At 44.9% G+C, this 26,222-nt stretch overlaps 1 protein-coding gene across 3 annotated transcripts in view; it reads right to left on the bottom strand.

The window, feature by feature from the left end:
• Positions 1-1,913: 1,913 nt before the first annotated feature.
• Positions 1,914-26,222, bottom strand: part of XPO4 (exportin 4) — a 90,670-nt gene continuing 66,361 nt past the window's right edge. For 2 of the 3 annotated variants that reach the window (XM_081549020.1, XM_081549023.1), the window contains 14 exons: positions 20,858-21,034; positions 20,170-20,312; positions 19,527-19,672; positions 18,597-18,774; positions 15,145-15,304; positions 14,488-14,657; positions 13,313-13,487; positions 10,168-10,461; positions 8,938-9,118; positions 6,199-6,317; positions 5,084-5,214; positions 4,450-4,567; positions 3,980-4,072; positions 1,914-2,137 (listed from right to left, as the gene is read on the bottom strand). In XM_081549020.1, coding sequence (XP_081405146.1) covers positions 1,940-2,137; positions 3,980-4,072; positions 4,450-4,567; positions 5,084-5,214; positions 6,199-6,317; positions 8,938-9,118; positions 10,168-10,461; positions 13,313-13,487; positions 14,488-14,657; positions 15,145-15,304; positions 18,597-18,774; positions 19,527-19,672; positions 20,170-20,312; positions 20,858-21,034 — 2,283 coding nt within the window. In that variant the 3' untranslated portion in view covers positions 1,914-1,939. The remainder of the gene's footprint in view (positions 2,138-3,979; positions 4,073-4,449; positions 4,568-5,083; positions 5,215-6,198; positions 6,318-8,937; positions 9,119-10,167; positions 10,462-13,312; positions 13,488-14,487; positions 14,658-15,144; positions 15,305-18,596; positions 18,775-19,526; positions 19,673-20,169; positions 20,313-20,857; positions 21,035-26,222) is intronic. The other variant, XM_081549021.1, reaches the window with a different exon arrangement.

Here is a 26,222-nt window from a genome sequence, read left to right as displayed (position 1 = left end):
GGCAGCCCGTCCTTCCAGTCTGCCACTAACCCACAGTCTTATGATACTTTCAGTACCATTTGGTCCAAGCTGAAGAAACTCTCGTTTCAGTTGAATGGTTCCTAATGAAAACACAGTATTGTGTCAGAATATGGGCAAATTTAGCAGACATCTCTGTCCAGATGCCCTGTTGTTTACCAAGGCAGTCCTTTCCACTTATCTTTCTTTTTAATAACAACTTGAGTACAGTCTTGTCACAGTCAGAGGACTGGCCCGGTCCGCTGCATCTTGGCGCCCTTAGGCAGAGGGACAGGGATGTATTTAGATCACAACTGCTGGGCCTGAGGGCACTGGAACACCAGAACACTACAAACAGAGTGACTCCTGCTGCCTCTGACTTCAAGTTCTCTAAGGGAAGGAAAGCGAACCCTAAAAGTAAATGCACTGTTCCAAGTGTCTCAGGAAGGTGGTCATACATGTACTTCTGGAAGAGGACACCAGCTTCCCCAGACGTCTGAGACGTTTCTGCTCCACCTCAGTTGTTAATCAGCCATGATCGAATAAGAGAACATTCCACAAAAAGCTGAGGCTTTGCTCTGTGTCTGGCAGTGCCTGCACAGGCTGGGGGCCTGTAACTGACCGGAGCGCAGGGCCCTGCACCGCACGCATCCTCGGTGACTGTGCTGTGGGTCCTGACCCACAGGGGCCAGGGTCACATGCCTGCTGGTCGTAAGCTCGCTTTCCTTTCTGTGATCTGAGCTGGCACACAGGGCTCAGGGGAGCATGACAGCAGTACACAAATCCTGATTAGAAAAATCAAAAGGGATCTAAGGTGAACTTTTTAATCTCTTAAGTTCACGTGGCTCCTGTGAAATGAGGGTAATTACTGCTCTGACATCCCCACATTTAAGTGTGTGTATGAACCAGCAATTCACATCCTTAAAAAGTTATTGCTTAAGCAAGCCATTCAGAGCAGAGTATCAGCCACGGGCCACAAGGGTGGACAGAAACAGAAACGTATTCAGAAAGTTAGACTAGGTATGAATGAGCCTTTCATTTCACCCATAAAACCACAAAAACACAATCGAATGGGCCCTGGGTTCATAGCAGCCAACACCCTAAACCAACTCTTAAGTGTCAAGACTTGATTGCTTACTAAAACAACCTGCTCCTTTTTGTAATTTCTTCTTAAAATTAAGGCAACGAAATGGCTACAGTTCCTAAAGTTATTTTTATGGAACAAAAATAGACACACGTTTTCCTCCTCTGGTTCAGGCATCAGAGCAGGTTCACGGGACCTGCAGTGGTCAGGCTGCCGTGACCCAACAGACAGGGGGTAACGAGAGGCCACAGACACCCACCCTGGTGCCCTTCTCTGGTCAGAGCACCTGCCCCTCCCAGGAAAGGACTGGACTGGGTTGGGGGTGGGGGGCACATCGCTAGAAGCATTCAGTGTCTCCCGCACTGACTGAAAGCTGCAGGGTGGCAGAGGAGAGGAGCTTGTTAAAATGAAGAATCCAGAGTCCAACAAACAAACTCTGAGGGTCCACGGTTGGGCCCCAGGGTCTACCCTTTCAACCAGCTCCTCGGTGATGTGCCGTCAATGGCCAGTGGCTGAGCAGACATCCAGCTGTTTGTAATGACAAGACTGGATGCTGGCGGCCACCTGATGCTCTGTCAAAGAGGGAAAAGGCACTGGGGATGTACTTCCTGGTGCCCACGTGTGTTTGCACACATATTGAGTTTCATTTGACAAAGTACAAGCCCTATGCCGCATAGCGGCTGACGCCTACAGCAGAAGCCAATTCGAGCCGACTCTCCCCACATCACACCCCGAGCTGGCAGGCTCTCCAGAGTCCGAGCGGCCATGGGATTGATGAACAGGACAAGACTCTAGTCAACTCTCAGCAATTCAGTGCACTTCGCAGGAAGGGTCTGGTACAGCATAAAGCTCTGTTGTTTATTTTACACAAAGGAGACCACCAACATTTGCCATAAACTCTTCTAAACTCTTCAGGAAGGCCATCTTCTGCTTCCGGTCCAGCGCAGGGGGCGTGCTGCTCGCGGTCAGCTTGTTGAAGGCATCAGCTAGCCTCTGGTAAATGACTGGGTCTTGCTGACTCGACAGCAGTGTTTCCACCAGTTCAGAGTACTCTGCCTGTTGGAGAGAGAAGGGCACAGAGCATCCGTAAGCTAAGTACATAAGAGCATGACTGTCCTCAGACACTACACAAAACACCAATCAGTGGGCTGCAGGGTCCAAAAGGCAGGCCAGCAACTCTTCTGATCCTTGACACTTCCTGCTCTGAGCTTTTCCACTGGTAACTCACTGCTGTGTAACAAGCTTGTGAGGCAAACACTGTTGACACCCCTGCTTTACAGACAAAAGCTCTCCACAAAGAGAGGCAAGGACATACCCAAGACCAGAGGCCTTTGAGCAAGAAAGAGCCCAAGAACCCACATCCAGAGCCCAAAGGATCACCTACCTTGTGCCGCTACCTCTCCCTGCTGTTTAAAAGCATTTTTTTTTTTTTTGCATTTTACGATACTCTTGGTGGGTAGATTTATGGTGGACTCCTGGGCCCTAAGTCTTCAAGCTGACTCCCAGGTTTCCTGGAGGTCAATGAAGAAATCTGACCCACACAGCAACGACACAGCGCATGCACCAAGTGCAGACAGGACCTGGGCGGGGGGCCAGGAGGGGCATGGCCCGGCCTCCCTTGCAGCAGAAGGGAGGTGTGCTCCGTGCTCAGTGGCGTGGGGCGGTAGTGGGCGTGGCTTCCCTGCCTGTGACGTCCTCCACAATACAGCCTGGCATGGCCAACAGGGTGTGGGTTAATGGAACGCAGGCAGGGCAGCTTTCTAAGATAAGCACCATGAAAAAAGCTGCTGTTACTCCTTCTCCTGAGTTTCTCGGGACATTATGAACCAAAGTGGGGAGGCCAGATGCTAAACCCATCTGGACAAGAGGATTGAGGCACACACCCCACCCCACCCCCCAATAGGGAGCTGGCCTAACTGGCCCCAGGAGGCGGGCCTGTGCACAGGGATTGAGTGTACACACACACATACGAGTACATGCGCACACACACACAAAGACAAGAGCACACACAAACACACGTCACTTCCCCAGTCACAGGAATGGCAGTGGCTCTAGGGCCAGACCAGCCAAGCCTGAGGCCCTGCCCTCTTTTCTACAATGTGTGCCTGTGTTTTCTGAAAGGCCACCAAGATGTAACGGCTTATGTCCAGGGGTGGAGGGAAGATGGCGGAGGGAAGGAAGCAGGTGATGGAGGAGCACCCCTCCCCCCGGCTGGGCACCACGCGTGGCAGAGGTGAGAAGAGTCCCTGAGCCCCCTGGAGCCAGATGCTGCAGGAAGGTGGTCTTTAAGTAGCATGTGAAGCTCTTCAAAACCTACCCTGGGTCCCAGGCCCAGCAAATGCACAGCCTCTGTACCTCCCCTATACCCACAGGCACCCCCTCCACTGGGAAGGGGGATAGGGTGCCGTGGAAGATGGGCAGGCCAGCCCAACCCCTGCATTCCCCCATATCCCGCCCTGTCAAGGGGGCACTGCACATGCCCTCCAGGCTCCAACCACCCACAGCTGTCCACCCTGTCCTAGGAGACAACACACTGCGGCTTTCCAGGCTTCCCGAGCGCAGACTCCTCAGGGTCCCCAGGCTCCTGCATCAGGTACTGGTTTCCTTGCAAAACTGCAAGTTCCTCAAGGACAGAGACCATGTCTTCCAGCACAGGTGTTCAGGACAAGTTTCAGGGTAGCCATCAAGCAAAGGATAGTCATGACAGTGGAAAAGGGAAATAACTACTTATGAACAGCTTGTCAGATAAACACAGAGAACGCCTGAGCTACTGAGAACAAGGCTTCAAGAAAGGAGCAGACGCACGGAGGCCCATTCCCTGAGGAACAAGCAGCCCATCTGTCCAACATCCCCACCCCCGCCACATGAGCCAGGAGAGGCCCAGGGACACACCAGTACCTGATGCAGGCACACCAGCGTGTAGAAGGCCTCACCGGCCGCAGTGGTCATCTCTGTGCTGTGCTTCTGCAAAACCAGCATATCAAACACCAGCTGAAAGACACAGGAACATCTCTCAATAAAGACATGGGATGACCATACCACCCTTCAGTCCCTCCGCATTCTAAGAGGGAAAAAGAAGGTGGTAGTTATTCCTGTTTATTAAGTAACTCTAAAAAGTAAAGAAAATGGTTTTCTAAAAACCCAAGGACAAACATGAAGATGTTATTGCTTGCCGTGGTAAATGAAGTTATCTGATTATCGAATTCCTGGTACAGTCACCACGTAGAATTTCAAGAACACAAAGCGACAGAGGAGTGATAGCCGAGGAAGCTAGGAAGCTGAGCTCCAGAAACCGCGGTGGAAAGAAAGACAGCCTTGTCAGGGACAAAGCCATCAGAACCGCCTGGCGGGAAGGCCCAGCGCCTCACCTTGAGGAAGTGCCGTGTGGCCAGGAAGAGGGGCGCGTCCGTCTCCTGGGCTTTTGCACACTGCTCAGCTAACGGAGTCAAGGCTTCCAGGCACAGCTGGCAAACCTCCGAACTCATTCTGATCACCACGGTCAAAGAACAAGGAGCAGAGAGCCGTGACTCAGAACACAACACTTAGAGCTGTCAGCCAGTGGACGGCTATTCTAGAAGTGAGCGCACTGAGTGAGTACGTGGGAGTCTGCTGAGTAAGGTGAGAGACAAGGATCCCCACTGTGTCCCACCCAGCCTGCCCGCACGGGTCTGGGGCCCAGGACTGGGGGTCTCCATGTGCTCTGACTGCAATGCACACAACTGAGCGGGGCTAAGATCGGAGGCCAGCAACAGGGCCCAACTCCACTGACTGGGCTCCGTCAGACAGGACTCTGGGACCAGGGACCAGAGACCCTGGGATCTGCGAAAGGAGGCCAAAGTAAGGCAAATTCACAAAGAAACACAGCATCACTGTAACTAAGAGACACTGCTTTTCAAGAAATAAGACTGAACAACAAAAGGAAAAGTACAACTCCTGAAAATGCTTCTTCAAGCACCCTCTTTCCCCAGTGCCAAGTGCTCACGACACGCATTTAAAGGATACGATGTCATTCCTAGTTCCAGTGAGTACATCAGACTTTTAAAAAGATCTTCAGGAAGCTGTGGAATTTTCTCAGGAAAAATCTCACAGATAAATGTGATTAATTTGTAGTATTGATTACACAGAGTTGGAAACTGAAAAGGAAATATTAAATATTTAGATGTTCAATGATACCTGTTTTCATTAGTGGAATAAAGCATTAAGCATCAAGCTTCTAACAGTTTGTTTAAAACACACTCAGGATACAGAAAACACAAAGACACAAATAAGATGTAAAAAACAGTTACAATAAAGCCAGTACGTTAGGAACTAACAGATCCTGCGCTGGGAACTAACAACTCTCATCCTGACCCTCAACTGCACATGCCCCTCAGGGTCTTTCTCCACCCCCATTCTGTGTACACATGCTTCTCAGGGTCTGCCCCCCCCAATTCTGTGTACACACACTCCTCAGGGTCTCCCCACATTGTGTGTACACACGCCCCTCGGAGTCTGCCGCCCATTCTGTGTATGCACACGCCCCTCAGGGTCTGCCCCCCTATTCTGTGTAGCACCCAGCCCCCTCTTCCTCTCCCTCCTACTCCTGGATGGTTCTGGGATGGGCAGGGCAGAAGGGGTGTGAGGTCGCATCACAAGCACACCCTCGACATAGACTGGTGAGAGGAGACAAGGCCCAGTGCAGTCAGACACAGGGAGCGTGACCAGCTGAGTTAGCCCTGCTCTCTCCATCTGCTTGTCCAGGAGCGGCTGGGATGTACCCTGCTGCCCAGCCCCTCAGCCTGGGCATGTGCTGGGAAAGTACCAGAGGACACACCTACATGTACATCTATACACACACAACCTACTGTATCTGCTGAACACAAGCAACCAGCTAACACTAGCACCTGGTCTCTAGAAGACCCAGTCTTTCCCTGGCACCGAGGGACCGATGAGGACGGGGCTGGGGCAGGCACAGGTGTGAAGGACACAGCACAGCAACACATAGGCTCTGTTTTCATGCACACTTCACAGGTACTGGCCCCTTAATTAAATCAGATGTGCACTTGTGTCCCAAGTATCCCGAACCTTCACGTGCAAGCATGCATGGTTTCAACGTTCACATTCCTCTCTTCACGTACCTTCAAGAGGTCCTGTGACATCAAGGGCAGGATCAGGTTCACTCCATATAACACAACGTCGGCCGCCGACACAGATCTGCTAGCTGCTGGCCCGGGCTCCTGACCTCTGAACACTTCATCTGCAATGTGACAACAACGTGGTCTTACAGCTGCAACATCAACAGACAGATATGCTCTCCTGCCTGACAGTGAAAGTGGAGTCATGCCCCCAGGACAAAACAAGTCCACGGAAGGATGACTGACACCCGGTCCTCCTCTCCCGCCCCGCTCTAAGGGTCTGAGCACTGGTGAAGGTATTCTGCATTGACATTATCATTCTACAGCGATGACAGTAAAACTAATGCTTCATCGACGTTTTTTGAAAAGTAATGTTGACTCCACTGACACAATGGTCACATTGTGGAGTAAATTATTTCCATAGCAGTATTCATTTTTCCCCTAGGTACGTGAGATTTTTCTAAGCTGAAAAGGAATGGAGAAAAATACTGGAATATTACATAAAATAGAGGTGCTTTTTTTTAAGTTGCTAATATGACAAAGAATTATTATTCTTAATCCAAAAATGAGGCATAAATTACTACGACTCCTAAGACCTAAATCGATAAAGAACCAAAATCCATAAATAAACATCTAAGAAACTGTAAGTATTTCAAATGTTCAATATTAGGAAAACAGGTGGGTTAACATGAAGCCATGAGCAAGTCATGAGATGTGTTAATGACAAGGGAAAAGCTAACAATGAAAAAGGCAGAATATAAAATTATATTTGGACTATGACCAGAAAAAAAACTGTACAAAATAACCCAATGAGAAATTAGCAAAAAGCAATTGAAACAGTTGACTCTGGATTAAGTCAAAGTATGGGTGATTTTTCGGTCTATATACTTCACATCTTTTCTACTATGAGCATATTACACTCACAACAGGGAGGAAAAAAAATGGGGTTAAAAAAAAAAAAAAAACAACCCACCTCGGCTTAAAAACCATGTTTTCAGTGTAATCCTGTCCTTCTCTCCAGAGGCTCAGTTCTATCTGGGAGGATCCTACTGTCCACAGCCGGGTACTGCTGAACCTCGGTCCCACTGGTAGGAAGCCTGGGCTGCTCGTGGGGCTCCCTGTGCCCCGCACCTGCTCATGGGACAGGCTCTGGGCCTGGACTGTGGGACTTGGCTCTGCAGCCATGGGCTCCCCCAGGAACGCTGTTCAGAGGCTCACTTTCAAATGTGCTTTGATATCTCACCCAGTGTGTTATTAATTTTATTTCATAATATTAGAATATTTTCTATCTTATCTCACCTATTATCTTTATTTTTAAAATAATCACTTAAAAACATTCTTTCCAATTTTACCATCTGTATTATCAGCTAACGCTGCTGCTTTATCATTTTGTACTTCAACTGTCTTCATTTTTTTTCTTCTAGATTTCAACTCTACCCACCTTTATTCTTTTTACCCTTATTTTGTACTTTCAACCCTGAGCATTTTGGCCTCAATTTCTTTTCTAACATGTTATTATGATTTTAATCCTTTTGCTTTTTTATTCTGAAAACCTGCCCGTCCACAGTGACCCATAATCTCTTTTCCACGGCTCACTCCTGGGGGAGCCTGGGGTCTTCTGTCCCCTCTGAATGCCCTTCACACAAAGTTCTCTGTCCCTCCCAACCTCAGTTCTCAACTCTAGTCAGGGTTCAGGGCTTGCGCACTGTGGTCCACACACCAATGGGCACAGTGCTTGAACTTCAGCAAGTCGTGTCATACACACCCTTTGAGGGAAAGGTCAGGACAGCTTGAGGCGTTACAGGGTCACCTGATCTAGAAAAGGTGACACAGTGCCAGCCTGAAGGAATTAGGAACACCAGGACCGACACCCGCGTGAGCAGCCAGGCCTAGAGACAGTGGGCAGTGGAGGCCCGTCATCTCGGTGCCCTGACACAAGGGCAGAGACTGCCAGAAACCACTGGCGAGTGGACAGGAAAGTGATCAGTGCAAAGAGCAGTGTCCAGTGTCAGGTGTGCTGAGCCCAGGAGGTGGGAGGTTTCTGAGAAGAGGAGACAGCAGTACCCACGAGGTTGAATCACCCAGATGCACTGGCCTGTGACAGCGGAGGTGACGAGACCACAAGTGATGAGAACAGGTACCAGAAGTACCTTGCAGCTCATCGTTATCCCACCTGACTGGACAGGCGCTGACTATCACATGCCCTCTACAGTGAGGGAGGCCCAGCACAGCTAACAGACTTCCCCCGGGTCCTGCTGGTGGGGAGGCCCCAGCGCAGGGCTTCACAGAGTGGTGTGCCAGCGCCCAAGTTCAGTGGCTCCCAAGCTGTACTGACCAAGGGCTCGGGCTCCCTAGGCATACCTCAGAGGACACAGAGGAGCAAGTCAATAAAGCTAACTCTGAAGACAATGGCCTCTTGAGTCCCACGCAGGGATGTGAGCACCAGACCTGCTACCTGCTAGCTGTGCACCTTCGGGCAAGTGGCACAGCCTGTGCCGTTTCCTCCTCTCTCACGTGAGTAAGCAGTGGTACCACCCTCATGCTGCTGGACAGGAGCATGCCTGGCACCAATCGGAACCTTGTGAAAGGCACACACCAGCACTGCTGTCCCTGGAAGAGGAGAGCCCGGCACACAGGGTGCTGGGCCCCCCACCCCGCCCCCACAGCTACAGAGACCAACACTGCCTACCGTGTGAACGGAGCTTCCTGGGGGAGACCACACTGAAGCCTCGCACACGTTACCTGTGTCGCTGAAATCTATGAACTCTTTGGACAGAAGGTTGGTCAGAAGCTCCATGATGAGGAGAAGGTCCTGGTACTGCTCCTCCTCGGCCGTGACATCAATTCTCTGCCGCCCCAAGTTATTCTTCGAATACACTTGCAGCAGAGTGAGGCAGGCTTCATATAAGTTCATAGCTTTGGACTGGAAAAAAGCAGGCAGAAGTTATGCTACCAGGGAGAACCTGGCTGGGAAACAAACATAAATATCAAAGAAGATTTAAATTTGGATATAACAAATTTACTCTAAATTCTGATAGTTGCTCTAGCACTTATTTTAAACTATATTAAAGCATTAATAAAAATGGAAAAGCATAAGATTACAGTTGCATTTAAAGTATTAGTAGTATTCTAACATAAAATTTGACACTTTGTGTGCATTTGATAATACATACGAGAAAGACAGTATGATTTTGGCAACAGAACTGCTTTACTACTTCAACTTCTTGTATGACAAGTTTTATTTTAAGATTGAAAATGGTTTAACTTGCAGAAGTACAGAGTACTGAAGATTAGAATAAACAGCCCTGGCCTAACCACTGAACAACGCACCTGTGATGACACTTAACACCATTTACAAAATGAAACCTCACTTTTGAGCAGGATCCTTTGATCTAATGGAGAAGGAAATGGCAACCCACTCCAGTATTCTTGCTTGGAGAATCCCACGGACAGAGGAGCCTAGTAGGCTACTGCCCGTGGGCTCCCAAAGACTAGGACACGACCGAGTGACTAAACCACCACTTTGATCCAACAGCAACAACAACAAAACACAAATCGGGAACATCTTTGCTGACTGAATATAAAAGAACTTAGTCTGTCTAAACATTCATCTGATTACAAACAAAGACACAAATCGCCACCTAAGATTCTAAGTCCTAGGGTTCCACCACAGAGAACTTGGTTATAATTTTCTACCACAATCCAACTGTTTTATCAAATAGTCTTCATTTGAATAAAGAGTAAAATACTAGTCAAAAGAAATGACGAATCATTAATGTTTTTAGGACAAGAATTTACATTCATTCAATGTGCCATCCTCTGAACTCTGAATTCTTTTGAAAATAGTTTTTTTGGACAATGCTTTGGGGGCATAAGAGTATTATTTCAAATAATGTTCACTCAGTGTGAAGTGTCTGTTACCCTGTTACACAGCTCTCAGGAGCTCTGATCTGGAAGGGAACAAAGACTCACCTCTCCAAGATAGCATATCTGCTTATGCGCAACTTCAACAAACACTTCTATAATGAGGTTGACTGTCTCTGGCGTGTTTTTGTAAACTTCCATCAACCCAATGCAGTTGGTAAGGAAGTCCATGAGAAAGTTAAACAGGATGGCCACGTTGTCCACCTGGGTGGCCTCAGCAATGCCGCACAGGGCCTCCAGCGTGGCCGTGATCTCCTGCTTCACCTCCTCCTGCTGGCATGTCTGCGGGAAGTTCTCCTGGTTTATCACTCTCAAGAACCGCTGCTGAAGAGGCTGAAGAACCTAGAAAATAAAGCATGGGTTTTCTAAACGTATGACTCCCAAGTTTTTTCAATTTGGACAAATATTCACAACATTTCCACATTTCTAATTGTTGGTGGCAAAAAAGCGCAGAAAACAAGATGATCCTAACTTCTGGCAAACAAATCACCCAGCAGCACATGGAAAGGTGCTCACATGATGAGGCAACAGGAAAACCAAGTCAAAACTCTGTGAAATACCTCACACCTGTCAGAGTGGACATCCTCAAAAAGACAAGAAACAAGTGCCGGTGAGGATGTGGAGGAAAGGGAACCTCCATGCACTGTCAGTGGGAACTCGAGTTGGTGCAGCCACTGTGGAAATAGTATGGCGGTTCCTCAAAAAATTAAAATTAGAATTACCACATGATCCAGTCATTCCACCTTGGGTATTTATCTGAAAAAAGAAACACTAATTCAAAACGATACATGCACCCAATGTTCACCATTTCATTTACAGCAGCCAAGACGAGGCAGGAACCAAAGTGTCCACCGACAGACAAACGAACGGGTAAAGAAGGTGAGGTACATACACACAGCGGAATACTACTCAGCTGTAAGAACAAGGAAATCGTGCCATTCATTCATGGAGGGAGGAAGACGGTCAAAGGCACAAACTTCCCGTTATAGGATGAGGAAGCACTGGGGGTATAAGATACATGATGCGGCTACAGTTAACTGCTGCTGTAGGAGATGTGGGAAGGTTAAGAGAGGCAATCTCAGGAGTTGTCATCACAAGAAAATAAATGTTCTTTAGTTGCTTCTTCTGTTTTGGTACCCATGAGATGATGGATGCTAACTAAACTTACTGCAGCAATCCACTTCACAACATATGTGAGTTAAACCACTATGCCGCAAACCTTAAAGTTATACAGTGATGTATGTCAATCACATCCCAATAAAACTGAAATAAAGAAGTTACTGTTTATGAAAAAGCATGTAAGTGCGTGCGATCATCTTACTTCCTTCAGTAATTTGAGAAGAAAAGAAAAAAAACATGACTTCCTCAATGCCATTCACAGAAATCTGCTACTATTCTCATCTCTTTTCCATTAGGGGAAAAAAAAAGTTACTTTATAAAGGGCCAGAGTGTAGATATTTTCTACTTCATAGGACATACTATCTCTGGCCCAACTACTCAATAATAATTTCACTGTAGTGCAGAAGTAGCCAAGGAAAAGATGTAACTGATTAAGCGTGCTGCTACTGCTGCTGCTAAGTCGCTTCAGTCGTGTCCGACTCTGTGCGACCCCAGAGACGGCCGCCCACCAGGCTCCCCCGTCCCTGGGATTCTCCAGGCAAGAGTACAGGAGTGGGTTGCCATTTCCTTCTCCAATGCATGAAAGTGAAAAGTGAAAGTGAAATCGCTCAGTCGTGTCCGACTCCCAGCGACCCCATGGACTGCAGCCTACCAGGCTCCTCCATCCACGGGATTTTCCAGGCAAGAGGACTGGAGTGGGTTGCCATTGCCTTCTCCAGATTAAGCGTGACTGTATTTCAAAAAAACTTTATTTACAAAATCAGACAGCAATTAGATTTGGCCTGTGGGCTGCAGTTGCCAACCTCTGTCCTATGGGTGAAGATCAATAAGCTCTGCGTCTGTCTCTTTCCTTTCCAACTCCTCTTGGCACAGACCATAACTCCAGATACTGAGGCCTGCCCTGGGTACAAGTAAATATGAGTAATCATCAAGAGGATGTCTTAACACTATTTAAAGCTACACGTATGATAATAAATTTAAATAGAAACATGGGACTGGGCTGGTTTTTGATCTGGTTCTGAAGTCAGACCATTGCCTACTTCTGTTCTTGTGCCCTTACTCAAGCACTAAGAGCATCCAATCACAGAGATGACACACTGCTAACTCTCAGTGCCAGTTGAAACCTTCTTATATAAGACACTGTGTCCAGGGTGGCTGCTTGGGTTGAATTGCATTTGTGCTGTGCTCAGTCATGTGTCCGACTCTTTGCAGCCCCATAAATTGTAGCCCGCCAGGTCCCTCTGTTCATGGAATGTCCCAGGCAAGAATACTGGGGTGGGTTGCCATTTTCTCCTCCAGGGGATTGTTCCAACCCAGGGATCAAACATAGGTCTCCTGCATTGGCAGCTGGATTCTTTACCACTGCACCACCTGGGAAGCCCATGGGTTGAATTCAGTTCAGTTCAGTCGCTCAGTCGTATCCGACTCTCTGCGACTCCATGAATTGCAGCACGCCAGGCCTCTCTGTCCATCACCAACTCCTGGAGTCTACCCAAACCCATGTTCATCAAGTCGGTGATGCCATCCAACCATCTCATCCTCTGTCGTCCCCTTCTCCTCCCGCCCCCAATCCTACCCAGCATTAGGGTCTTTTCCAATGAGTCAACCCTTCGCATGAGGTGGCCAAAGTATTGGAGTTTCAGCTTCAACATCAGACCTTCCAATGAACACCCAGGATTGATCTCTTTTAGGATGGGTTGAATTACATCCCCCCAAATGGAAATGCTGACGTCTGAACCCCTAGCACCTCAGAACACGACCTTATCTGGAAACAGGGCTATTTCAGAACCGCCACAGGTGACACGGCTTCCCTGGTGGACACTGAGACACCAGGGCTTCCCTGGTAGCGCAGCTAGTAAAGAATCCGCCTGCAGTGCGGGAGACCTGGGTTTGTCCCTGGGTTGGGAAGATCCCCCGGAGAAAGGAATGGCTACCCACTCCAGTATTCTGGCCTGGAGAATTCCATGGACTGTATAGTCCATGGGGTTGCAAAGAGTCAGACATGACTGAGCACCTTTCACTTTCACTTCATGGGTGACACAGAGATGCCATGCAGGTAAGGGGGGGCCGTTACCTCTGTCCAGTACTGCTGTTTGGTTTCTGTGTCCATGTGTGCAAACCCTCCCAAGACAAGCGCCTTCATCAGCGTCCTCTGCACAGGGCTGGACAAGAAATTCAGAGGTGGGCTTCGACTTGCAAACTGCTTGGCTAAGTTCCACCAGTTTTCACACTGAATGACTAAGTTTGCCCTGCAGGGAGAAACGACAGATATAAGATGCATTACTTACTTACCCTGCATGGACACTCAGTAACAAAAGTGGAAAACAACTGGATTTAACTACTTTTTAAAGTCCAGCATGGTAAACTTGGTACAGACTTGGAAGTCTTGTATTCAAACCAATTAGCCATTTGTCAAGGTAAAATTTATTTAATCTCTCTTAATTACCAGTTTCCTCATCTGTAAAATAAAGATAACGGGAATAACAGCTCTGAACCTCATGACTGAGACTGATGAGACGTGCAGATGCCGCACGTGCAATGTTAGGAGCAGCACCTGGTAAACTTTGAGAACTCAACAAACAGCAGCCAAGGACAGGAGTAATCACAACCACGGACCCACGGAGTAAGAAAACTGAAAACATTTTCAGAATTTGTTGTAGAACACACTAAAAATTTTATTCTGTGAAATTAAAATAATTGTTAAATTACCAGTTTTTCTCATCTTTAAAATGGGGTAATACTAATGGGATACCTGAAAATTCAAATTAGACCACTCTATTCCTAATGTGGGAGCGACCTCTCTGCATTTGTACCAACGGTTTGATACATTTTCTAAAGCAGTGGTGCCCAACCATTTTGGCACCAGGGACCAGTTTCGTGGAAGACCATTTTCCCACAGACAGTTGCGGGGTCTGGGGGTGGTTTGGGGATGATTCAAGTGCATCTCACTTGTGCTCCTGCCCCCTCACCTGACAGGAGGCAGAGCTCAGGCAGTGGTGCCAACAATGGGGAGCAGCTGTAAATACAGATGAAGCCTGCTCACCTCCTGCTGGGCGGCCAGGTTCCCAACAGGACATGGACAGTACCCCTCAATGGCCCGAGGGCTGGGACCCCTGTTTTAAACACTACTCCAAAACTGCAGGGTCTGCCTGGACCTCAGGACCGGGCAACTGTCCGTCAGTGGGAAAGCCTCTCCTGACCTGATGGGCGGAGCTCAGGCGGCAGTGCCTGAGGTCAGTATCTGCTCACCTCTCTCTTCTCTCCACCAGCGTGACAAGCAGCTGAACCGTGTCGTCCGCAAGGCCCTGCTCGCTGCTGCACACCGAGAGGTTGCTCAGGACCTTCTCTAAGAGGTAGCCAACAATCCACTGAGAGCCCTCTGTGTCTGCTCCAAATGCTGTGCTGAACGGCACACTTATCTACAGAGAGAAAACAAATGTTTTAAGGTCAGAAAGATCTGCTGAAAAAGAAAGGAAGAAAAACCCACAGAGAAATCAAACTGAAATTAGCATTAAGCCTGAAGTACCTTGCACCAATTTTCTATAGGTATTCATTTCCTGAAGTCCAGAAAGACACCCTTAACCCACAGATGTTCCCCACTGTGGCTTTTCTGTTAGCTTTACCTATTCTCATACCAGGAACATAGGCACATATTTACATCAAATGCAGAGAACGTAAATTAATCCATTCCTAAATAGTACTCTGAACTTCACAGAGCTTAAAGTATGTAGAATCACACGATGCACTCCAGGAAAAGTTAATAAAACAGCACACTGTCCACACAGTGTGGAAGACGCTTGGCTATTACTCACATGTTGATAAGAAAATCACCAAGAAAACTGTTTTCATTTCTCTAACTCCCGTCCTCATAAATGCAAACCCAGTCAAGCGGTGCCACATTCTGACCTGATCGTACAGCTTCTCATCCACCAGGAGGTAAGTCTTTGCCCAGCGCTTTAGAAACCAGACAATGTCTTTGCCCATCTGAGGGCTTAGCAGGTGTGTGAGGTCAGCCCTTACTGCCAGAGACTCAACTTCTGAAACTCTCAGGATGGCAGACAACAGCCTGTGGGCACAAAAAGGAGGTCATGTACTTCTTTATTTATTTACTGGCTGTCTAACCATATTTTTTTCCCTAAAAGCCCTTTTCTGTTTCTCAGCTCTCTGAAACTGTCTTCAAGAGGGTTGGAGACACACATCTGTGTCTCTGTCTTATTGCTGATCTTTCAGGAAGCAGGAAGAAAGAAGACAGAGTCATGGCTAGAGACACCTTCTGCTGGGACAGAGCACACGTGAATCTACCATGTACAGATTCAAGATGGAGAAGTGCATGAAGTTAACCGCGCAGAGTAAATGCAACTTAAAACTCCCACTATTGGCACTGCTCTATCTTCACATGCTGGTTATTTTACGGTATGGGCACAGCTAAGTGACTCATCTGAATATTGAGTCTTGTCTCTGACATTCTTATTTACTTTCTAACAAACTTAATTAGTAATGGCATTTTTCAAAAAAAGTTCTGCATGTATGATCCTTTCTGAACACTACGGGGTTCATATCCTGTGTAGTATTAACACAGCAGGATATGCGGGTAAGTAAAAAAAAAGTCTTGTTCTGTATTTGGGAGGGGACACAAGCGATGTCCATTTAACTTGACTTTGGCTAAAAGGCAAAGCAGCGAAGGACTGAAGGGGAGGAGCCCATCCTGACACCACTTCAGCAGCTTCAGTGCCGGGGCAAGACTGCTCCTCTCAGGACAGAAACCCCCTCGCTACATGGAAGCTCGTGGACAGTTTCAGCTCCTCACCCAACTGGCTACCAAGAAGCACCTCCTGCCGTGGCTGCTCCCTGCTGCCTGGCTCCTTCTGAGCCTGTGACACCACCCCCAACCCCACACCACATGGGTTCTAAGGTCTTGCCCCCAGAACCTCTTACGTCTCACTATATATATATATGTGTGTGTGTGTGTATATATATATATACACACACACACACAATACTATGCCGACAGTGATAAAAGTTAGACAGTATATGAACAAAAATAACCCAACAATTTCACAACCCATTTTAAGCTGGCATATCAAATTTTTTTCCATTATTTAAATGATAAAATTTGCAGCTTCACAGAATCTGAACTAAGTAATTACAGTGGCCACTTGAATGTATGCACTGGAATTTAATTATCATAGAATTCTGATACCACCATCATTCATTTGAAAAATAAACAAATTGTTCTTTTAACAGTTGGAAACTTTATACTCTTTTTCTCCTTAAATTTTTACTTCTATTTCATTCCCCATAAAATATTATCCTAACACAATAAATGTTTATACTCACTTTATTGATCATACCATATACTTCTCTGAAACAAGTATATGAAGATATTAAAATACAATTCTTAAAAATTTCCCATGATAAGACTGTGCTACAGATGTCCTCTGGATTAAGTTATCATTACAATACTTACTAGTATACAACTAAGCAAAATGTAATGCCAATTTAAATTAAACACATTTATTAAAAAAATTTCTGTACAATATAGCCAAAATCTCATAACTATAAATGTTACATAAACTTTAAAAATTGTGAACCACTATATTGTACAGCTGTAATTCATATAATATTGTAGGCCAATTACACTGCAATTTAAAAAATTAACATACACAAAGATGTATGTATCTGAATAAGATAAATGTGGGTTTTCTTTTTCTAAATTAGTCCATATTATGTTTAATTTGATTCTTGCTTTTCATTTCAATGGATATAAGCACTGAGAACACACATTCATGTAAGTAAATGGAAGGTATTTCTAAAACAGCAGGGTACGCGCGCGCTGCCTCTGAGGTAAAGCCCACGTTTGTGGCATCAGGTGACATCACGTGACATGACAGCAGCCCTGAGGTCTGCCTGAGGCCCTGTCTGCTTCCCGCAGCTCCTACGCTGGCTAACAATTTCCCCCGCTTCCTACTTCTCCCTCCTGCCCATGAGGAGCTGGAAGATGGGCGCCTCTGTCTGCTTTGGTCTAGACCAGTGTCTGGTGCATAGTAAGGATTCAACAGTTGTCAAATGATCAATTCTTCAAGAAGTGTGAACTACTTTTTTAGTAAACAAGGCCTGATTCTCTCCTACCACTCAATTTCACATTAATTCTCTGGACTGAAAAACAATAGTGATTCTTTGTTGTTCCACCCCCACGTCAACCCTCCATAGTCTGTGCTCTCAGATACCAAAATGTTTTGCCCCCACTCTGATACCCAAGAGTGCTAAGAATCGAAAAAGCACTGAAAATACAAGGACAGCATTCTTGAGGGTGCTGCCCAGATGGGGACAAAGGCATGGAAAGTAACAGGATGGCACCATGGAATTAACACTCCCCATGAACCAAACCAATCCAAACCAGTCACTCACCTAAGGCCTACAGCAACTCCAAAAGGAAGAAAGAAGACTCTTCCAGTAAAGTGTGGGTATTTTATTTCCAATGAGAGAAAGCAACAATAAAGGAAATAAATTCCCAAACATTTCCCTGACGTCTGCTTAACAGTTTAATGTTTTAAAAATCGTATTTTTCATTGCAGAAGTTTAAGTGGTATCTATGTATTTTGCATGAAAATAAAAAGAATGAAGGGCAGCATCTTGAGTTACTGATCTTGCAACTGACAGAAGCAATATTATTTCATTATTCTCTCTTCCTGCCACCTAAATTTAAAGATGCTGAAACTTAAACTGCTGTTTTCAAATCTGCTTTCAGGAGGATATTTAGTTGAGGTTCATCCCGCCTTAACCTCACTATCAAGAATTAATGGAAGATCTGCCACTGCTCTTAGAAAGATCACAGTGAATTTTCTCTCTGGAGGCTGCTGCTATCTTGTAACAGGGCTCCCAAGGGTCACATACTGAGGACAAACACTTCCTCTTTGTAAGAGGTGGAAACGCCCCTGGAAAGACGTTCCAGCTTCCTGAACAGCAAGGATGCGCTCACATCCACCTGGTTTCCAAGAACTCCCCAGTCCTGGTGCTTTCACTCGGGTGCCCGAGCCCGCATTAGCACTGCTTTCTAGTGGGCAAGGGATGTGTTTGTGAGAATCAGCCCGGATGTCCCCCTAGAGCCTCGCTGCACCTGGAGTAACCTCACACTGTTTTCCTCGGCCCTGGACACGCTGTCCGTCCCCAGCAGAGTGACGCTGCTTAAATGCACAGAGTACCTGCATCCTTGCTTGTTTCAAGGCTTCTCCAAGTTTTATCTTCTTTCATGTGTCAGCTTGACAACAACCTGTCTGTCACTTGAGTCATCTACCCATCAACTCAGAATTTATAAAACAGAATAAATTACAAGAGCACAGCTATAGAGGTCATATTACCTAATCACAGAATCTGTTCTGTTGTACCCTGGGATGGAAGAAGCCTTTTCTCCTGGAGATCCCAAAATTTGAAGTGTTGTATTAATGTCAACTTCAGATGAATGCTTAATGGAATATTCCATTATTTCTGGAGGTATTAGCGGAGTCTCTCCCTGAGTATCATCAGCTAAGAGGTAGCCTTCAGTTTAAAAAAAATTAAAAATGAACACTTAACAATCTACATTTATCAAATTGCACTATAAATGCGTTCAGTTTTGATTTATATACATCATATAAATTGATGTAAAAGTAAGTAATAAACGTTAATATGTTAATTTCAAGCTTGATGAGAAGAAACTTTCTATTTCTAAGATAATTAATCCTCAAAAATACAGGAAAGGACAAATGTTTTATTCACCAATTTTATAATTCATATATTGACATGTAGGCTTTTTACTCTATGACCCTTAAATAATTTCTGGTAATATATTCTGCAAAATTAACATGAATTCTATTACCTCAATAAAAAGTCAATATTTGGGAATGCCTTTCCAAACAGTAAGGTCTTTTCCCCTTTGATTATTTAAAATACAGAAACACTGACAACATCGTTACAGAAGACCCTAAGAAAAAGTCAGACTGACAGGACCAGCACTCTGGCTCCAAATGTTAGCATGGCCAGGGCCAGTCTCCAGGTCTCAGCTTCTTCACAGATTAAGACCGGGTGATAATTAACAGCCATAGTATTAATAACAGCAACAAGGACAACAGTGAGACCTACTGACAGCACTAACGCAGGGGCCGCATTGAGCTCCACCCAGAACATGTGGTTCGGGACAAGTAAGGAAAGTGCCCCTGCTCTGGAACACACGGCAGCTGTGTCCAGGTCTCAAGTTCAACCCTACATGAGAACTGCTGCTATTAACAAAGTCCAAGAAACAAGCAACTGACCTGTAACTAGAATGAGCCAGTGGATGTCCTCGTACAGGTCGTCCAACGTCTTGCTGTCGGTGGAGCCTGAGGCGGGCGAGGCGAGGAGCTGCTCGTGCTGCTGCTGGAGCTGCCCGTGGAGCCGCGTGACTCTCTCCTCTAACAGACTACAAGAGGGAAGACACCAACGCCTTCATGAGGCTCGGAGAGCGAAGACCAGAGTGACTTACCACTCTCATTTACTGACAGCGTGGATTCAGATGTTAGCACAGAGCACATATACAGAAATATTTATTATATACACAATGTTCTCATGGTGCTATAAGAATTGTGATTTATTGTTTACGACATAGTATTAAAACATCACTTTACAAACAATCAAGGTTTACAACAGGCATTTGAAAACCAGTTATTCCAAGTGTTTATTGATATGGGTCCAATGTTTCTCATACCACGTTTTCCATAATCTGTCTGCCATCTATGCTGTGGTGCCTGGGCTCCAAATGTACAAGCCAAGGAACGCCACCACGAGTGCATTTCTGTCCACTTGTTCCATGTGCTGTGCCCGGGGTGGGGGTGTTTACAGTCTTTAAACACTTAAAGCTCTCCGGGGCATGTGACTACAGGGTGTTTGCTCCATGGGGTGTCTTTGGACCGTGTGTACCTTGTCAGGAGAGGGATACAGTGCTCTGCAGCAATGCGTCCTAGCATTCCTACACTGGCTAGCTGATCAGAAAACTGGTCTCGGTCGTCCTCCTGGAGTTCACTGATCTCCTCTTCCTCCCGAGAGGCCACTCCGTTGGCAGTCTGTTATTGACAAAAGAAATAAAGACTGAGCTGATCTTAGGACCCAGCCTGTTCCTGTGCTGAGGAACAGAACCTCAGGACCTTCAAGAAGGAGCACCTTCAAGTGCAACTGCTGGAGACGCCCGCCTGCCCGCCCAGTTACTAAAAGGGGGGACATTCGAAGAGAAAGAAGTGGGGGCCTGACCACTCCCGCCGATCACAGATAAACACGGCCAGTGCAAACCTACATGCCACCCCCCACACAGAGTGGAGTTCCTGTCGTCTCTGAGGAGCTCTGACATTATTAAGAGCCACCGCCCCTTGGGTGTCACTGGACAACCAGCAAGACACAGCAGGTGACTGAGAACTAAAGAGAAGTGGAGAACCAGAAGCCACAGCCCATGAAACACGAACCTGCATAGATGCCTGCTCTCCACCTGGCACCCTCAGCAAGTCCTTGGAAAGAGCTCACCCTAAATTTCTAGTATCATGTGTGATGGGACAAATAGACCAACGAGAGCCCACGAGGAAACAGATTTTTAACTATAACCTGGCTTAAAACTCACCAGATTCCTTGTGCCATCGGGTGCAGCGAGGTGGCACTGAATGTAGCAACTGAACACCTGGACTGCGTGATGGCTGAAAAAGCCTTTATGGAAGTGCTTGTCGTCTTGTACCAGCGTCAGCCAGGATTCCAGCAGCCTGTCGTATGCCTCCATGTACACCATGTCATCTTTGTCCAGCTAGGAAGGGGCATTCACAAGACAGATACTGGTGAGATGGAGTCACTGCAGACAGGTCCATGAGTCGGTCTTCAACAAAGTTCCTAATCAGTAATCAATGATACAGCTAACTGATCTCATCTTCAAATTAACAAACACTGCAGTAAATATGTGTAGGCTTTTTATTAGACTTTCTAAAAGCTTTCTAACTTAATCTAAATTCTTAGGCAAACAGGAATTAATGTTCATTTCTGTAAAAGACTAACTGTTCAGCACTTTGTAGATCATGTATTTTTCAAGCAAAGATAATTGACATTTTTCTATGTCAAGAAGAGAACTGTCTGGGCTTTGTACAGACTCCATGACATTGTATTAGAAACTGGAAAGGCAAGGATGGGCCTCAGAGAAGCCAGAAGAGGGCCCTGAGGAGACTGAAGCATGAGTGAGGATGCGTGGGGAGGCCAGCAGATGGTGAGCAGACAGACCTAGGGGTGGGAGGTGGGTGTCAGACTTGGACAGCATGTCCCCAGCGTGGACAGGCTGGGTCCTAAGATCACTTCCAAGCAGAGGGTTTCTCAGTAAGGAAGAGTCCACACTGAGCGACTCCAGGCAGCTCTGCTAGGGCAGCGTCTTGACACTTCACTCTTCTCACATGCCAGCGAGAAACCATGCCTGAATTCTGCCATTAATTAGTAGGACAATATACAATTCAGTCTTTGCATTGATTTGTTCATCCACAAATTCACCAGATCACCAATCAGTGAAATCCAGAATACTTATGTGTCAAGCACTATGTTCAAAAACATAAATAACACAGCATTCAGAGACTTTCACATTGAGTCCAATGAAAAAAAGGGAGAAGCGAACAAATACTCGCAGAAGACACACTGAAGGTCACAGAGATAAATGCACATCCCGGGGTTGGTATTTGCTGTGATAATGGTGTCTCTCAGGTTTGGTCTACAGCTTGTCATCTAGCCTCAAGCTACAAACATAGAGCTCTGGAACCTCCATCAGAGGACAGCAACCTCAGACTGTTATCCCAGCAATCTGCCAATGACTCAAAGAAGGAATTAATGGGAGATCTCTTTCAAGAATTCCAAATTAAGCCAGATGTCAAATACCACCTCCAGACGGGAGTATGTAAGCACCTGAGGAACTGCGTCCAGCAATAGCGTTTTATGTCTTTAGCTTTTATTAACCTAGGGAATACAGAGAAAAATGGTCATTTTCTGGATCAAATGAAGCTTTAATTTTTTGAAAAAATATTTAAAAGTAATCTGTGAAAACTTCACAAAAGAATAAAGGGAAAGAAAAAAAAAATCTTCATTAGATAATTTTATAAAGAATTTTAAAATAGCAAACCCAGAGCTTCCCTGGTGGTCTAGTTGTTAAGAATCCGCCTGCCAATGGAGGGGACAGAGTTCATTCCCTGGTATGGCAAGATCCCACATGCCTCAGAGCAACTAACCCTGGGAGCCGCAACGGCTGAAGCCCATGCAACTGGAGCCCCTGCTCTGCAACAAGAGGCCCGAGCACCTCAACGAGAGAAAGTTCATGAGCAGCAATGGAGACCCAGCGCAGTCAAAAATAAATCAATAAAGTAAATAAAATAAATAATTTTTTAAAATAGCAAACCCAAATTTTATTCCTATTTTTCTGGTCGTGAAGGTGTTTTTACTGAAAAAAAGCAACATAATTTGAGTGCAACTAACTAGGACATACTCATGTTGTAAACAGTCAATTCTTCTTAGTATCTGCGGTATCTACGTCCTGTAAAGTTGACTCAACACTGAATCAGCGAACACTCTGGTCACTGCATTTACACTGTGCAAAGGTGGACAAACGGATACATCACCTTGTTTCATGTGTGTTTCTGTGCATAGACACCTTACTTCACATACAATGTTGATTCATGGCCAGCAGCCTGTTCAACAAAGCTTACCTAACACACACATCTTCTCCCTAAGGCATGCCCCAGCCTCACTGCGCTTGGGCACAACACCTGGAAGCCATCGAAACAGCAAGATCATCGAATTGTAAGTACTTCAGTATTTTTTGACAAAAATTTGGGGAACCCCGTTTCACACAAAAATGCAGCACTGGAGATGGTGAGAAGGACATCTGTTTACAGCGAGAACAAGCATGCTGGGTGGATCATGGTTTTTGTCACTCTCTTGCACGCACACGTCCATGAATGACCAAGAAAAGTTACACTAGTGCTGATTTGGGGGGTCACAAAGAGCTCTCAGCAAGAAAGTGAATCTGCAAATACGGAATCCACATTCAACGAGGACCAACTGCACTTGTAAAGTCTAACTCCAGGAGGTCCTAGCGTCCTACTCATGCTGGTTCTTCCTGCTCACGTACCATCAGAAGGTGTTTTTTCAAACCTTGACAGCTCATAATTTTGTTGAAGGACAGCCATGTTCTTGGTTCCATTAAGGCAGTAACATATATTCACTTAATTCCTAAATACCAATAAAAAATGATCAATTCAGCCAATTTTTCCACTACATCAGTTGTTTCCTTCCACACTGCTTTCACCATCAATGCAATTATAAACCCTATTAAATAAATTCTTTTGCACAAACATCAAAAAACATGAAGGAATACTGTCAGTAATCTTTAGGAAACTTTAAACTCACAAAATATTGGGCGAAGCTTTTCCATGGAATAACTGACTGGATGGGAATGCTATATTTTCTTTTTGTTCTTGGAAATAGACTGTTGGCTCATAAATTGCTGAGCTTGGGAAAACCGATCACCTACAACTGTCTCAGATTTCACTTACACATCAGTTTTACTAACAATATTAGAACTCAGAGAACTGCTGTCTCTACATTCATCTTCTGCTTAGCACTGTGAAACATCTTATTCTGAAATTTTCTCTCTTTGATACTCTGGGCAGAAAGTGAAAAATTCTGAATTTCAAACAGCATCCAATGAAATGTTAACAACAAAGACATAACATAAAAAAGATGGCATGTCAAGACCTCTTGAAAGATTGTACCATATTTTAGAAAATGCAATCAGGAAACTTAAGTCATAAAGAGTAGTTATTTATTCTATTTGTGATGATTCATTTCACTATTCCACCAACCCTGCAGGTGATTCTATCATTCTTCCACTTTCTTATTCTTTTAATTTCTTTTTTATTATAGATTTATTATAGATTATAATTTCTTTTTTATTATATTATTTATTATATAGATTTCTATATAATTTATATAGAAATTATATATAATTTCTTTTTTATAATTGATGGGTAATGGTGAACTACTTCCTAAGACTAAGAAATAGCAAAACGCTTCAAAATTTAAGAGAAATTAGATCACTAAAATTCCACAATACATTTTAGGCTTATGCTAAGATAATTACAAATGTTCTTTTTGTTCTAAGGTCTCTAAGAAAGAATAAAAATAATGAAAAACTGATGGTTAAACAGAACTGTTCAAAAAGAAATCCAAAAGCTAGACCCTGGTGGAACACTGAAGGTTAAAGAGTCGAATAAAACCTATTAAGACATCATCTGTTGCCATGGGATTGAGGATCCGTGTCATTCATGACATGAAGCTTTGCAGGAGATCATTTTCCATCTTTATTTTTACCGAATATTCAGGAGCATTCCTCTGAGGAGCAGGTGTGCTTCCTCTTTTTCACCCAAGAGCCTTCGAAGGACCTGGTATCTCCAGCCCCTTCTAAAAAGTCAGATTTGCAGATACAGATACTACAGCCTGATTGTTCAGACTGCTCCTTTTCTCTAGGCTTGACTTTCTACTTTCCTCTTTCATCTAATTGTCTTCTGCAAGTTCTAAAAGATTATTTCACTCTAAATGTTCTTTTTATAAGCCATCAGAAATTTTGTATGAAACAGAGAGTTACGAAAAAATACAATAACCTCTGTTATAGTTTTAATGACTAAGTTCTTTCTCTCTAGGACACATCCACTGTTAAAGGCTGCCTAATTCATGAAAGGGCAGCTGTGAAGGGAAACCTTACAGAGAACAAGACACTATTTGAGGGGTTATCTGAAAATGGAGCTGATTTAAGAATGTCTGTCTAACAGAGGAGTCACTTGTGATTTGTGCCTGAGAGTATTTGCTGCAGCATTACTGAAAACAGTACAAACTAATTCACTGAATCACTCCCCTAAGGTTCTGCATTACAAACGATTTCTAACTCCAATTAATGACATTAGATGCTGATTATATAGTTCTGGATGTGAATCAACAGATGCCAAGGAAGTGATAAAAGATGGAATGTTGGAGAATTTTAATTTCATGTACTATCTGAATTACCTTTATCAATGACCATATACCATTTTCACATTAAAACTGTATTCTGAAATAACAGTAGCAACAAAATTATAAGAAATAGGCATGTTTCATGCTAATAAATGTATTATTAGAAAAAAACAAAAGTCTTCATATTTGGATCAAGGAAAAAAGGAAACCTGAATACTCCCATAACTAACATTCAGATTTTTTTAGTTTAAATTCTTCCCCCAAAGAAAATACCAGCTTAGTAAACTTACAGGTGAGCTCTACTAAACTAGCAAAAAACAAAAACAAAACAACCAGTCTTACAGAGACTGATCCAGAGAAGAGGAAACAAGAATGAGAAAGACGTAACTCAGGAAGTGATGTAACCCTGACACCAAACAAACCCAGCCATTCACAAAAGGCCATGGCTTTTGTGAAAAGCTCACATGGTTGAGCTGGGTTCAACTCAGAAATGCAAGGGTAACTTTAACAAAAGAAAAATCTATAAAACCAATTGATCACACTAACAGTTCAAGTATAAACACAATTAGTGATATTCAATACTCAACCATGTTTTTAAAATCTATTAGTGGGACTTCCCTGGTGGTTCAGTGGTTAAGAATCCATCTTCCAATGCTGAGGACACAAGTTCCATCCCTGGTCAGGGAACTAAGATCTCATCTCGGGGCAACTATGCCCGCACGCTGCAACTACCGAGGCTGCACTCTGCAACGAGAGGCCCCCATGCAAGTAGAGAAAGCCTACGCATCACAATGAAGACCCAGCAATCAAAATTTCAAAACAAACAAAAAACCTATTACTCATTCTGATAAAGGAGAGCTCAAAAATGCTTAGCAAACATTACTCCTAATGATGAACCAGAAAAGATGTCTTCTATTACCACTTGATTCAACACTGCACCATAAGAAATGAATCCTACACTA

Source organism: Giraffa tippelskirchi, chromosome 12, assembly GCF_054371585.1.
Source record: "Giraffa tippelskirchi isolate mGirTip1 chromosome 12, T2T-mGirTip1v1.2.pri, whole genome shotgun sequence".
NCBI classification, from domain to species: Eukaryota; Metazoa; Chordata; class Mammalia; order Artiodactyla; family Giraffidae; genus Giraffa; species Giraffa tippelskirchi.
Note: the sequence above shows the minus strand (reverse complement) of the source record. Positions and strands in the feature narration are given on the sequence as shown.